The sequence below is a fragment of the Osmerus eperlanus genome, chromosome 21, assembly GCF_963692335.1.
Source record: "Osmerus eperlanus chromosome 21, fOsmEpe2.1, whole genome shotgun sequence".
In the NCBI taxonomy this organism is placed as follows: domain Eukaryota; kingdom Metazoa; phylum Chordata; class Actinopteri; order Osmeriformes; family Osmeridae; genus Osmerus; species Osmerus eperlanus.
This window is the reverse complement of record NC_085038.1, coordinates 13,347,600-13,364,042: the sequence shown is the minus strand read 5'-3', so window position 1 is coordinate 13,364,042 and position 16,443 is coordinate 13,347,600. Positions and strand designations below refer to the sequence as shown.

Here is a 16,443-nt window from a genome sequence, read left to right as displayed (position 1 = left end):
CAGTTTAACATCTGGTTTTCAGTAATATAGCATATCAAAGTAAAAAAAAAGGGGATTAAGAGGTTCATTTTCAATCATATAATTCATACTCATTCTCCATCTTCATAATTACAACAGCGTGATGTTTTTTTTCTACAACACCCTGAAGAACCAAATTCTCATTTTACAATCAAATTCCTTCAACATTGTATTGCTAATACTCTTATGACAGCTAGCACATACACCGATCAACCATAACACTATGACCACTGACAGATAAAGTAAACAACACTATCTCGTTACCATGGCACCTGTCAGTGGGTGGGATATATTAGGCATGAAAGTGAACATTTGTGACACAATCTGGTGAAAAGGCTCCATTGTTGTCCAAGGTAATTTCTCAGATTTGTACAGATTATGAAAATTCTGATTGTAAGATTTAAAATGTGTCATACATTACTACAATAACTGCGTAAATGAGTATTCTACAACATCTTAGAAAGCTAAAGGAAATGCAGGACTATTCTTGAGGTGGTGAAAAGCTGTGTAAGCACTGGAATGCTTGGAATGTTGACTTGTTAACTTGACTTGAGTAAACTAGGGCCTATACGTTGAAGGGAACTTGAGGGACCAAATCCATTGATTCACTACGCGATCAATCATTAGAAGAGGGGATGGGATATGGCACCTTCCAAACAGCCTGAAAGATGTAGGCTATTCACCGTTTACAGGTATCCTGTGCACAATGCAATGCCCGAGATTAGCCTATTCATTCTATTTAGTCCTTGGATGTAGGCTAAAGGGAAAAAAACGTATGCCAGAAATGTAAGCCAAACATGCAGAAGATGTCCTTGAAAGTTTACTAGTGAAACATTGGCCTGTTTAAGGGTACTTGACTCAAGACCAAATCTGCCTACTCACTGCCTACTTTAGGAGGGGGGGGATGGGATATTGCACTATCCTTAACTATCCTTCTAGTACAGACAAACACAAACTACATACGAAATATTACAGCTATTATAGGCTGGCTGATCGACTTCTATGGGAACTGCCTTAGAACAGGGCTCTAGAGTGCGACCAATTTGGTCGCATATGCGACCAAAATTTGTACGGGTGCCACTAACATTTTTACTAGGTCGCACCAGTGCACCTAACCTCCTCGCATCCGCTGCCTCTCCAGGAACGAAGCCTTTGTTTCTTCTTTGACGGAACTCGCACTCATGGTTGGATCATATCGTGGTCTAAACTAATCAGAGATGGGGCGGGTCTTTGCCTCTGATTGGCTGTGGTCCAGATATTCCTGTAGGCCTACACTGCTCCGTGCTGTGTGATTGAAATTACGACCTGAGCACCAGAGAATCAGTTATGGCAGACCTGGGCATTGTACGGCCTGCAGGGCCACAACCGGCCCACAGGCTGTTCCAATCTGGCCCGCGTGAGGTAAATAAAAAATAAATAAATGTGTTGAGCGGTTGTAAATATGTAGTCCTGAAACACTAGTGATGAGGCAATTTACATATGTGCGCTTGCGCAACCTCACCGACAGGAGAGTTAGGTGGTTAGCCCTCCAAAATGAAAAACGAAAGGTTGATACAGAATGTAGTTTTTAACAAGACATGGACTTCTAAGTATCTGTTTACTGAGGTCAAAGTCAAAGCTGTGTTCTTAGTTTTGGAGAACAGGTCGCTGTGTTGAAGGATTACAATTTGAATCGGCACTAAGGGACTCAAGAAAAAAACTAACGCGGACATAATAAGAACTTGACTGATTCAGTGGGCGCGGGCTGATGGTTTGCTAGTTAAATTGCACACTCGGATCATCACCTGTCAGCTGTCCTTCGCAAATCCACCTCAGACATTCAGCCAGATTTCGATGCACTTGTTCAAGCCCACTGGATTTCTCTCACATAACAAAATGAACTGCAAAAAAGTATTGCTTTTTGTATAAAGTTGATCAATTGCATATCTTCAACATACTGCAAAACAACTTTTCAGTGTTGGTGAAGATTAACTAGTTACAAAAAAAATGAAACACTGATGTAATGATTATTTTAGTTTTTACTGTTACTTCGATAGTCTTTTCCTAGTTGACCAACATGTAAAATATTTATATAAATATTTACAGAATATCCTTATTCTTCTGATAACCAGTAGCAGCTAATCAAAATATATACTTTACTGCTTTTTACAATGGGGGAAAATGAAGTGAGCAGAATTAAGTTCAAGTTATCGTTGATGCGGCCCTCCAACACATTTCAGGTTTCTCATGTGGCCCCTTGTCAAAATTAATTTCCCACCCCTGAGTTACGGAGCTGGGCCATGGAGCTAACCCATGTAGCTAGGATGTTGATGCTAGGGAGAGTGTGGCAAGCTGGTTTAGCCAAGGCCAAAGGGCAAGAAAGCCAAATTACAGGTGTTGGCCATCTGAAGGGCATGCGACAGCAAGGGGGGACCCGCTATAAGACTCTGAGCTGCCAAACTAAAACATTGCAAGCAAAATAAAACATTTTAAAATAGAAAGTGCTACTGTTTAAAAGTGCTTCCCTGAACTGAGACCTAACATTTCATGGCTCAAAGTCTTATAGCGGGTCCCCCCTTGCTGTCGCATGCCCTTCAGATGGCCAACACCTGTAATTTGGCTTTCTTGCCCTTTGGCCTTGGCTAAACCAGCTTGCCACACTCTCCCTAGCATCAACATCCTAGCTACATGGGTTAGCTCCATGGCCCAGCTCCGTAGCTCAGGGGTGGGCAATTCATTTTGACAAGGTGCCACATGAGAAACCTGAAATGTGTTGGAGGGCCTCATCAACGATAACTTGAACTTAATTCTGCTCACTATTCATTTTCCCCCATTGTAAAAAGCAGTAAAGTATATATTTTGATTAGCTGCTACTGGTTATCAGAAGAATAAGGATATTCTGTAAATATTTATATAAATATTTTACATGTTGGTCAACTAGGAAAAGACTATCGAATTAACAGTAAAAACTAAAATAATCATTACATCAGTGTTTCATTTTATTTGTAACTAGTTAATCTTCATCAACACTGAAAAGTTGTTTTGCAGTATGTTAAAGATACGCAATTGATCAACTTTATACAAAAAGCAATACTTTTTTGCAGTTCATTTTGTTATGTGAGAGGAATCCAGTGGGCTTGAACAAGTGCATCGAAATCTGGCTGAATGTCTGAGGTGGATTTGCGAAGGACAGCTGACAGGTGATGATCCGAGTGTGCAATTTAACTAGCAAACCATCAGCCTGCGCCCACTGAATCAGTCAAGTTCTTATTATGTCCGCGTTAGTTTTTTTCTTGAGTCCCTTAGTGCCGATTCAAATTGTAATCCTTCAACACAGCGACCTGTTCTCCAAAACTAAGAACACAGCTTTGACTTTGACCTCAGTAAACAGATACTTAGAAGTCCATGTCTTGTTAAAAACTCTACATTCTGTATCAACCTTTCGTTTTTCATTTTCGAGGGTTAACCACCAAACTCTCCTGTCGGTGAGGTTGCGCAAGCGCACATATGTAAATTGCCTGATCACTAGTGTTTCAGGACTACATATTTACAACCGCTCAACACATGTATTTATTTTTAATTTTTGATTTACCTCACGCGGGCCGGATTGGAACAGCCTGTGGGCCGGTTGTGGCCCGCGGGCCGTACAATGCCCAGGTCTGCCATAACTGATTCTCTGGTGCTCAGGTCGTAATTTCAATCACACAACACGGAGCAGTGTAGGCCTACAGGAATATCTGTACCACAGCCAATCAGAGGCAAAGACCCGCCCCATCTCTGTCTCTGATTAGTTTAGACCACGATATGATCCAACCATGAGTGCGAGTTCCGTCAAAGAAGAAACAAACGCTTCGTTCCTGGAGAGGCAGCGGATGCGAGGAGGTTAGGTGCACTGGTGCGACCTAGTAAAAATTATATAGTCGCACCCGTACAAATTTTGGTCGCATATGCGACCAAATTGGTCGCACTCTTGAGCCCTGGTCTGTATGCAAGGAATAGCATAAGAGTTTTGGGGAACTACTGGGGGAAGAGTTACAGACGGGAAACAGTATATGAGAGCCAGGGCACGTCTTGGTGGAGGACAGGGCATGGAAGCTGGATTGGAAGCGGAGGAGCAAAACGAAGTATGGTTAGAAGGGAGACCAGCAGCAGAGGACCAAGACGATGCCAACAAGCCTCTTCCGGGCCAAAGGTGAGTGTTCGGTGACTATTTGACGACTATGAAATAGTTTGTCAGCTTTATCCTTCCCACTGTCCTCCCCCAACAAGCATTTGCTTAGTTATCGTGGTTGATCATAGAGTATCTATACGTTGAATATTTTTGTTGAAGAATTACCTTGTGGTTACAAAGTAGTGTTCTATTAACGAGTTTATTAGTTAATTTGGAACATATGTATATTTACCCTCAAGAAAGGTACAAATGAGAAATCCGTTTGGTTTACAGTAGGGCTGCAACAAAGAATATATTTATAAAATGTGATTATTAAAATAGTTGGCAACGAATTTCATTATCGAATTGTAGTGTTGCACAACTATTACGCCACTCAATAAGTCGGAGATGTTAGAGTATATAACATTTTTTTAAATGAATTGAGCGCGGAGGTAGAGGAAAGACCCTCGAAGAGACCCGTAACGTTGTTCTGAAACACATGGCGGAGGCAGAGAAATCAGTACGACCTAAGTCATCCAAGGTGTGGGAGCATTTCACACTAAACTAGAGAGGGTACAATTTCTGGGGAAATTGTGGGGTGTGCTCCTGTATTTTTTATGCCTTTCGACTGGTTAGCTTCTGCGATTACCACACAACAGAAGTGTAGTGTTAGCTCTACAATTTACCGGGGTTATGTCTGAATCCAGGAGCAAAATGGAGCACAGCTGTAGGTATATGCAGGTAGCAACGCTAGTGCTAAATAAGTATTTAGCTGGTCGGCTCCATGACGCAGAACTTTCCTAGACTTTTAGCTTAGCTTTTAGATAAGTAGGTACTAATGCAGAGGGCTCGCTGATATAGCTGTCTGTCTTACTAGAACGGCGTATCTATGCGTCGTTGCTAACGTGGTGACATTAGGCTAGCACTGAGGTCCCTTCTGCCACACAATGCACTTTGCCACAAAAACGTAATTTCAGCCTAAACCGTGCAACGGAACATAAATCCCTATACAAGCAACGCAATCTGGACCAAGACGAACATTTTGACACCGACGTTGTCTATGTGGTCCAAATATTGAGGGATCCTTAGGGGTGGGAAAATAATAATCATAAATATATATGAGAGAGAACAAGCAAAAAAAATATATGAGAGAGAACAAGCAAAAAAAAAATATTCATGATTATTATTTTCCCACCCCTAAGGATCCCTCAATATTTGGACCACATAGACAACGTCGGTGTCAAAATGTTCGTCTTGGTCCAGATTGCGTTGTTTCCCAAACGTTGAGTAAAACACAGGGCAAGTCTATACGGTTTGCAAAAGTTGTGAAAAATATTAAGAGTTTATAGATGACTACAAAGTAGTCATACATACTAGAGCTTATGAATGAAATTAAATTAAAGGGAAGGATGGAAATCTGACTTGTACTCAACAATCATATCAGGGGTTTTCCTGTATTTAAAAGGCTTAGGAGGCCCGCCTGAGGTTTTTCTCACCCTGCCGAAGCAAACTAGCGGAAATCGTGCAGCGCTAGACTATCGTTACATTATACGCAATAGCCGTGGAAGACAAAGAAGACCAACCCAAAAGTAACGCTACCTTTCAGAGACGGAGGAAACAGAAAAAGACACGCCGATCAATAGCATTTAGTTTAATGACATTAAGCTGCTAACTGCCACAATAATACTAAACGTACTAGCCAACAAATTTGTGAATAGGTAATTGTGTTTGTCGTTGACAGATCATGGACTAGAGAAAGGGTAAGATCACATGTTACTTTAATAAAAAGAACTCGATATGAGGAAGCAGCCTAGCAAGGTAAACACATTTACGTAATTTTTTTCTTTTGTATAGATGTTTATAAACTGCAAAATGCATTTAAAAGTACAGTAGGATAGAGTCTGTTTCAACCTGCTTAGTTTGCTTTTGTAAAAAATATATATATATAAACACACACAGTATATCCATTCCAGTGTTTTCCCTATATGCCTGCTACAGCACACTTATCATAAGCATGTCGTTTGCGAGTGCCAAAAATGTTGGCACTCGCAAATACAGCTATCGGGGCGCCCCGATAGCTGGATTGGGGATTGGAAAAATGTACAGATCCACGGGCCGATCCATTTTTATTTTTTTTCTCTCTGTTGCAGCACATCCTACGTCATTCGTCAGCAGCATGAGTTAACCGAACCTTTAGATGCGTGAGTTCTAAATATTTCCGAAGGTCCCCACAGCGCAAGTTATTTTTCCAAAACGGTAGCTAACTAGCTTTAGTTAGCTGGCATAATACTCGTATCATTGCTACTACCATGCTAGTGTTACCTGTTAGCCTTTTCATGAGTATATTTTGAAGCCATAAAGCGTTTGTTGCATAGTTTTTGTCTATCGGAAAATAATCCGTTGGAATGTTCTAAATCGCATATATGCGATGTTACACTGTGAGACCCACAATGTAACCCACTTTTCAGTTAAGGCGGCCGCCTAAGCAACACACGCCTGCCGCCTTAATTACGTGGTGGGGAAAAAAAAGATTTCTTAAAAAGGTTTGTGGAAGGAAAGTGGAAAGTATACAGTTTATTATTAATTCAACAACGGTATCGGATTGGTATTGAGTATCGACAGATACACAAAGCCCAGGCATCGGTATCGAAAAAGTTGGATCGGTGGATCGGTGCATCCCTAGTGGATCGGTGCATCCCTAGTAGTGATCAGAATTATTTTTTACCTGTTAGTCTTTGAAGGGTTATACTCATAGGAACCATGAATAGCTCTCTGCATCCTTTCAGAGTTGATCCTCCAAAGCTTCAGAGAATGGTCCATTCCACACGACATAATTTTTTCTCCCAGAAGATCAAAATCCTTGAGGGAAAGGTACAGTAAGCAATTTTTCACATGAAACATTTATTTTACCAAGAAAACCCGAACATACTCACTGCACTGAGGACCTCATCCCGATGACCTTCTACACCACCAAATATGGCCACCAGTGTATCAGTCTGGATGTTCCAGAGACGAAGGGCATGATCTAAAATGGCATATCCATAAGTTATTCATATCACAAAATGGTATAATATATTAGGTATGAGATATTTTGATGACATGAAATACAAGTCAACAGTTCTGTATATTTAAACTATTTTTTGTCTCCTTAGAAGTGTACTAGCAACCTATTTAAAAGTACCCTTCAATGTAATTAAACTATTGGAATATACATATATACTAGTGGTGGGCATAGATTTTTTTAATCTAGATTAATCTCACTGTAATCTTGGCATTAATCTAGATTAAAATGGCTCATTTGAATTCCGCCGAAGGCATTCAGAATGTGTGCTACCCAAATAATGACTAAAAGTAAGTCTTTGAGAACGGGTTTCTCAAGCCAGGTGGCGCATTAGACCAGGAGCTCATCTCCTGTTTCCAAAATGCATCACAAACTGCTTGAGAAAGCTGTTCTACTATGATAATTGGTGATGAAAATAAATTATGTTCAATAACATGTACTTGTGTTTATTAACTGTTTATTAGATTAGTTAGCTTGGCTGATAGAGCTGTGCTGCACTCAAACATCGTAGTTTGACGACGACTCTTCCCCTGCGCTACATCAGTGCTTGGCCCGGCATCTTCCGCATTAGCTAAGAGATGCTTTGCGTTGCGGTGGTATTTGAGACTGGAAGAACTCTTACAGTAAACTAATTCCGCATAGCACAAGGTGCAAACAACCTTAGTCTTGTCGAGGTTTCCATTGGGAAGCTTCTTAAAAATACATTTTCCATGAAGCAAACCAGGCGGCTTCATAGCTGCATCCATGTTAGCACATCACGTTTGATGTGATAATTTCATACACAAGGCATACACACAGGTTCGAAGACTCGTTCTCGCCCCCTACAGTGCAATTCGGCTAGGTATACATCCGCGCTAAAATATCAAGGTGAAAGTCATCATAGCTTGCGTAGTATAGACCCAGCTCCCAACCCAACTTTGAGAATAGATTAACAGCGATATTTTTTTTATCGCCGATAAGAGTCGCAGCGCGTTAACGCCGATAACGGCCCACCACTAATATATACACACATGTATCAGTGGAGGCTATTCAGGGAAGGATCGTCCTCCTCAGTGAAATTTCTTAAAATTACAAATTGTGAAACTGTTAAAAAGTTACACATTTGAGATAAAACTACAAATAACTACTACAAATATATGAATATGTCACCCAAAAAAGTAAAAAAAAAATACACAATATTGAACTGAAGGTCCACGGGAACTCAACAGCACTCTCTGTGATAAAACTATGGTACATCCGGAGGACAGCAAGCCTCCATCCTCCTCTGGCTGCATTGACTTAATGCTGGTAAATAATACTACTTCCGGAGGACGCCCTCCCACTAATCAAAGCTTTTGCAGTATGAACATGATATTCAGCTAATCCAAAGAGCATTATTGGGGGTGAAAGACTCTTCAGTGTCTCTGGGTGTTATCCATGTGTTGAGAATATTTGTGATGTTTGATGTTTAATAGAGACTGAGAGAGTGATAGTTGAGTATTTTAGTAATATTATTCAATTCAAATTAGGTATTTTGTGTTACAGGAGACTGAGGAAGTATATAAATGGTTTTCAGGGTTTTAGAAATTTGAATGTGTTCAGTTACTGTTTTAAATTTGCATTGCCATCATCAGTAGCAGCTAGCTGCGTGTGCGAGACCAAGCATTTTTCTCCTCCAGAATGACTAACCCTACCAAACATTGTGTATTTTTAAATGAAGAACCCTTTTGTTTCTGGCCTACACGGAATAGGTGAGAATGTTAGACTATAAGTGTTATAAGTACGAAAGTTCGAGGGGTACTGTACTGCGACCTAAGGAACATCGGCAACACAAAAGCTAGGGAAAAATCACATCGACCACATTTGCCTACCTGGTATTAATAAAGTTATCTGTATCTTGTTTTTCCTTTTTTTTTGTAAAATTGTCCCATCCTCGCAGTGATTAGATGCGTCTTTCCCATTCTTTCCCTTGCCCATTTTTTATTTTCATCCTTCCTTCAGATGCATTACGTTACCCTAGGTAAACTACATTTACAACAGGTTGCTAGTCGGCTTATTGCTACAAACGACTTTTTCCCCCCCCCCATCTTCCCCAATTTTTGGAGTCACCAGCCGCAACTGATATACATTTAGTCATTTAGCAGACACTCTTATCCAGAGTATATACATACACACACTACATATCCCTCTGTTTCTTAGGCAGGAGACAGCAGAGACAGTTTGTTTTGTGATAGAATAAAACGTAATGTAAATGTCTTGTAAGTGCCATTGATGCAAGCATCTTTCCAGTCTGTGTAAGTCCTCGTGACCTGTCTCACATAGAAGCATGTGAAATTATCATTAGAAATAGTTCTATGGGCATATGTGAAGCCCTCTGTGACATTGCTTGTAAAAATGGTTTTACAAATGAAATCAGATTTGATTTAAGACTGAGAAGACCGAATTTATGGAATTATCGAATGTATTCAGAGAACAATATCAATATTGTGTGCGTCCCTGTCACATAACTCATAACTCACAGTTTGATGACTAGCATTACTGATCTACTATATGAATGAAAATACATATTACATGACTGCCTAGTTAACCAACCTTAACACCTCTTGGTTATCTTTCTAACAAATCTATGGCTAACTTAACAATTATTTAAATAAACACTGCTTTTAAACAATTAATGACAGAAAAAGTTCATCAAAACCTTAACTGGAATCCTTAAGGCACTGGAATGCAACAAAATAGGAAAAACGGCAAGATACTTTTACAAGGCACTGTATACACTAGGGGTGGGGGAAAAAATCGATTCACATTTGAATCACAATTCAGTCTGTTAACGGTTTAGATTGATGCGAATCAATTTTTTTTACGATGTTATTCATTTATTTATTAATTAATCTCGGAAAAATCGTGAATCGTTTTTTTATCGAATCATGACCCCAAGAATCGATTCGAATCGTGAGGTCCCAAAAGATTCCCAACCCTAGTATACACTTGACACGACAAAAGGGTGTCTTGCTGAGAGCAGGGGCAGATCTAGAAAAATATTCATGGAGTGGCAAGAGGGTGGCAGGATATTTTGAGGGGTGGCACCCCGTGGCAGAAGTGTGTGAGATAAAAATGAAAAAACTAAAGGCTGTGCAACACGTATGCATAGTCAGTGAACACTCTGAAATGAATTTGAGGATTATAGGTCACATGACCAAAAAGCTATTGAAGTTTGAAGATTTATTTTGAATAAAAAAATCTATTTTTAACAACCTGAGATGAAAATGAACAAAATAAAGTCTGTGCAGCATGAATGCATACATCTTCAAAAATGTAACATTATTTTGACGCTCCTAGTTCATGTTGTTCAAAAGCTTTTGAAATTTGTAATTTGTTGATGGTCCCTAAACATACGCGTTGTTTAGGCAGCCAAAAGCATTGGATAAGCGTCCGGTCGCAGCGGTGCTAAAAACCGGTTAAAATAACACAATACTGGGTGTCCGAATATCTGTTGAAAGTCGAACTTCAAACTAACTTTACCACGGTCATCTTTGTTGTTGCTTTCCCAAAGGATTCATGAGTTAACGTTATTAACCTCAATTCAACAGGAAAACTAACGTTGCAACTCCGTTAGCCCTGCACTTTTCTAATTATTCTTAGTCATTAATAGATAATTGCTTGGGGTGGCAGTTGCCACCCCATGCCACCCCAGTAGATCTGCCCCTGGCTGAGAGCATGCACACCTAATTATATTGCTTTATAATTGTGTACCCTTCTTGCACTTTTGTCTGAAGTAACATGCATCTATAGCATTTATGGTGGTGGTAGTACAACTTTTTAAAATGTAGCTTAATATTAATATACTAGTGTTTTGCACGGTATACTGGTACCGTATGGAGGTACTGGCTTTTTAGGAACAGTACGATACTGGCATTAAGAAAAAAACGAACTTTTATGCGCCCAAAAAGGCAGTTGAACCACAGCGATAAAAGCTGTCGGCTACTGTGTCGTCAAGAAAAGCAGACCTGTGTGTGATGTCACGCCTGTGCTCTGCTACATGCAGCCGATGTTCTGAGAATTCAGTTCCCCCTTCCGAACGTGCGCGCAAAACAATAAAGTTTTCTCCTGTTGCTAGGTTGAGCTGTATGTGATTTGTATCATCGTGTGTGTAAGCTTTCGGGCTAATAGCTCAGCCAAGGGAAAGCCGGTGTTGGTAGGGATGCTCCGATCTGATCGGCGCCGATCCATATCGGCCGATATTCCCATTATCGGTTTTGATCGGCGTTCTCAAAACGGCCGATCAAACATGGCCGATCAGATGACATAAAATCTGCGAGAACTACTATCAGAGACGTTTCAATAAAACGTTAGGCATTTCAGGCCGCCAATGGTAAGAAATGATTCTTTAAACTTTAGATGCGTGAGTTCTAAATATTTCCGACGCTTCCACCAGAGTTTGTTTTCCAAAACGGAAGCTAGATAGCTTTAGTTAGCTTCCGTTACCTAGCAACCTAGCTTAATACTCGTAGCAATGCTACTACCTGCTAGTGTTACTTGTTAGCCTCTAATTGTTCATTTTGAAGCCATACTATAGCGTTTGTCATAGTTTTTGCCTATCGGAAAATAGTCGGTTGGAATTTTCAGAATCGCACATGTGCGACGTTACTCTGTGAGACCCGCATTCGAACGAAAACAGTCACGGACAGCCACTGCTTTTTGGAAGGCCAATAAAGACCTCTTTCCTGCTCTCGCACAAGCAGCACGAGTCTTCCTCTCCGCACCTTGTACAAGTGTAGATAGCGAGCGACTTGTCAGCACAGCAGGACATATTTTAGATGAGAAGAGGAACAGGTTGACTCTAAAAATGCTGATATGCTTATATTATCAATGCAAATCTTCCAGTGATGCTGCTTAATCAGAAGTAAGGTTTGAATACTCTAGTATGCCCCTCTCCGAGTGAGTGTGTGTGCGTGAAGTGAGAGAGTGAGTAAAGGATGTGAGAGTGAGTGAGTGAGTGAGACACTACAGATAGATATACATGTTTTGTTTTTTTGTTTAATTGACTTCCTGTGCACCTTGTATCTTTATTCTGTCTGTTATCTCCTCCTAAATGCAGACAAATTGACTTGAAACTGACTGACATGAAACATATTGGATATTTGGCTATAGCCTGTTTATGTTGCAGTTAAGTTTGTATTATTTTTCCACAGGAAAGCTACTGTATAAGCTCCAAGTTCTCTTGAGAGCCTCTAGAGAGTGGAATGTTGCACATGTGATTCTATTGTTGTGATTTTTATTTAAATATTTTTATTTTTATTATTTTAATATTTATTATTATTTACACATTTTATAGTAGGCGAGAGAGCTTCTACACTGGAATGTTGCACGTTCCCTGCAATAGAACGGATGGTTGTCAATTCATGATACTCTCTCGTCTCGTAATTTAAATACTTAAAATACAATACCAATGTTGTTAAGAATAATTAATTTTATAAATAATGTTACAAAATAAATATAATGCTTCAATCGACACCGTGATCGGTATTATCGGATCGGCAGATACTGATTTCAGTGATTGGCACCAAAAAACCTGATCGGCGCATCTCTAGGTGTTGGTTCTGAGCTGAGCTGACTATAAAATATCAGAGTTGGCTAATGTTAAATTTCTTTTGCAAAACGCCTGAAAACATAAATTAATGTTTGTAAAAAAAAAAAAAATGTTGGCAAGTGACCATGGTATAAGCGGGATAATGTGCGTCGGACGGTTCACGCCTCCGCATCGTCCATTATCAGGTGATATTGGACACCTCGACGGGCATTATCCCTTACGAATGTTTGCTTCCTCTGGAGGTGCGCTAGCTTGTTTGTTGACTTTCATTGGCTGGCACAATGCGTGCTGCGTTTGCTTAAATGTTTATTTTTTATAAAAGATAGCTAACAAGTTTGAACTAGCCCACTAGGCTGTATCACTTGATTTTATACCAAACAGAAACACTTTACTTAATACATTTATTAATATACCCTGATATCCATGATATGGCAAAACCCATATCATGGCACAACGCCATACCGGTATTCACGTCCATACCTGTATACCGCCCACCCCTATTAACTAGTTTATTTGACATCTTCCGATCATAAACATTTCTGCACTAAAAATGTTAATAAATGATTGAGAACATGTCACAATTCATTTACAGTATGTATCTGAATAATACAGTTTCTTAACAGGGTTTCCCTTCAGCACTTTGCAGCTAAGGCGGCCGCCTAAGCAACACACGCCTGCCGCCTTAACTACGTCGTAAAAATATTATGATATATATATATATTCATTTTCTCCCTTTCATTCCAAACCGTGACCAACGCCAGTCTCCCTTCTCTGCAGAACGCATTAGTCTATCGCACAAACAAGCGAAGCAATAGACCCCCCCAACAAGCGATAGACGACCCCCCCCCCCCCAGTCTGACAGCAAACCCCACCCCACCACCTTAACTAACAAATGTTCTGCGGGAAACCCTGCTTAAGGTATGAATGTAAAAAGATAAAGAAAAGACACTTGTGTGCAACAGATACTTGTTATAGACATTGTTGCAAAGTGCATGTAAAACATAAGCAAAAGTCCACTGACTCGTTAAAAAAGGTTAAACACCACCATTACAACTCAAAGAAGGCATTACCTATGGGGCAGGCATAGCTGACTGACAAGTGACAACATAGGGCTGATCAGTTGACTGTGCATTAAATATGTAATAAGGGTCAGAGCTTAATACAGAATGATAATATTTGTCATTTATAACCTTGGCATTTGTGAAATGTGTGTATTTTAGTAATTTTGTTTGTGTACGGAAGAATACATTGTTTTACTTGTGTTTTAGGTTTTCCCTTTGAATTTTGCCTGCTCAATCGAGAGTGAGTTACTGTCATTACCAGGGTAGGAAATTAACGTATTTTTTGGGGGGCAATTTTTGCCCCCACTGACTGAAATCCAGGGGCATTTAAAAAAAATTGGGGGCACTTTTAGAAAATTGTGAAATAACATTTAACCTTTGTTCAAGATAATACATATGCTTATGCTTATTAGGCTAACAGTATATGAGCAATTGTCACCAAATGGAAAAAATAAGACTATTAAGCAGTAGTCTACAGATTCAAAGTGTTTTCTTTGATTCTTTTTACTTTTTTTTTTTTTGCTTGGCAACGATTGACGCTTTCGCATTTTCAACAAGGACGTGCATCTTAAAACCATGCGTAGCTACGACCGTGGTCTGTCAAGCTTGGTGCACTTGGTGTAAATTCAAATCACAAAGTCGGACGTATGACCGACGTAGGAGTTAAGACCAACTTTTTTACGCCCAGCTGGTGCACTCGGCTTATCTGCCTGAGCTCTTCTCTGCTGAGTCCCTTGCTTTGTGACGCGTTTGACGTCAAATGCGTCACAAAGCGAGCAGCGAGTGCTGCTGCCTGTGGCAATGAGCGCTTCTGCCTCCGGAGCAAACATCGCATTTAAGTTGTTTTTGAAGCAAATACTGGATCGATTAAAACAATTACAAAACGTTTGTTTTGGGGGCAATTGTTGCCCCTCTCCTAGTGATATCAGGGGCAAAATTATATTTCTTAGGGGCATTTTTTCCCTTTGCCCTCGTGTATTTCCAACGCTGGTCATTACTGTTAGTTAATGTTACTACAGCCTACAGTTTGCTAGCTAGCTATGCTCCAAATGCATATTCCCTGGATGCGAGAATTTACAAAATAGTCTCCATATTTAAATTTCCCAAGAATGATGAGATCAGGAAGAGGTGGATATATTTTGTGAAGTCAAAAAACTGATGGGGAAGAGTGCTATGGGAATTTATGTGGAAACAACTGCTAACACGACATCCAACCTTCAAAAGGTGGAGCATGTTCTCTAAAAGTTAACTTGTGATGTAGAATGTACTCCAAACAAGCTTTTATTAAAGACATTCTATAATTGAAAGGCTTATAAACAATTGCCTAATAAAGATATTAGTCACTGGAACACAGGATAAAATAACTACAGCAAGATTACCTTTGCTGACAGATAGCAAGAGGTTTGGGTCCCTCGGGTGAAACTTCAGTTCATTTATGGCATTCCCGTGTCCCACATAATGCTCCATTGAAAAAGAGACAACAGTGGTAAGAATTAAAGGCATTTTCAAAACACCATGGTATAACGTTTTCCACAATGTGTGTGACCAATATCTTCAATGGTTTCTCCCCCATTTCTACCACTGACCATTTACAGAAATGATGTACAATATGCAATTCTGGGTTAATTCCAACATTAAAATGCTCATGGCTGTATTTGATTACTTTTTTAATTACAATTACTTGTTTATTCCACTTGTCCATGTATAGAATTATAACAATATAGGCTACTCAGTTAAATTGAGATCTTTGATATGTGTGTAGACTCACCTTGATGCATTGCATGGTGATGTGGTTGATCACTCTAATGATTCCACGTGATCCAGCCACTGCCAAGAGGGGATGACTTGTACTTGTGTCAAATGTCCAAGCACAAGTGTAGAAATTCTCGTCTGCCTTAATGCAACATCAGTCAAGCACAACAATTTTTAACTGTTGGGTTGGTGTGCCTGTTGGTTTGGGGTCATTGGGGGAGGGGGAAGTCTGGATATCAAAAACGCTAGACACTGAAGCTGTTTGGCTCAGTGGCTCTGGATAAGAGTGTCTGCTAAATGACTAAATGTAAAGTAAATGTAAGTTCCTCCAAAAATATGAGCAAAAAATGACACATTTGGAAAAAGTGTAAAGGATACATCTGCATCCACATAAGACTGAAGAAGTCGTATCTCTCCTTGGGAATGACACTCGTACAGTGTAACCTGGTGGGTTAAAGGTTAAGATAACACAATGTAATTTGGACCAATAAAAATTATTATTAAACAACAGTATTTTCCTGAACATGAACATTAGGCTATTGAACCCCACATTTGACTAGCGTGGGATGGTGCATAGTACTAGTAGTAGTTATATGGCAGTTTTGCACTATATAACTTGCACTGTATTTTTGTAAACAATTTTGTCAAAGTGCTTCCACATGTCACTGCATTTCAAAGCCAAAGTTGGTGGCCAAGCCGCGAAGTGGCCAAGCCACCTTTAGTGTTTCTACCTTTTCTTATTATTATTATTGGGTGTGCTTTGCCTTCGGCAAGGGCACAACCTTTGTTCTCTCACATATATATTTATTATTGTTTATTTTCGCCCCCCCTAAGGATCAGTCAATATTTGGTA

General features: G+C 39.8%; 1 protein-coding gene across 1 annotated transcript in view; it reads right to left on the bottom strand.

The window, feature by feature from the left end:
* eed (embryonic ectoderm development) overlaps nt 1-16,443 on the bottom strand; it is a 64,233-nt gene that overhangs the window by 33,627 nt on the left and 14,163 nt on the right. Inside the window, exons 4-8 of the mRNA XM_062447211.1 lie at nt 15,969-16,034; nt 15,607-15,732; nt 15,218-15,299; nt 7,081-7,172; nt 6,873-7,006 (exon numbers count right to left, since the gene is read on the bottom strand). Coding sequence (XP_062303195.1) covers nt 6,873-7,006; nt 7,081-7,172; nt 15,218-15,299; nt 15,607-15,732; nt 15,969-16,034 — 500 coding nt within the window. The remainder of the gene's footprint in view (nt 1-6,872; nt 7,007-7,080; nt 7,173-15,217; nt 15,300-15,606; nt 15,733-15,968; nt 16,035-16,443) is intronic.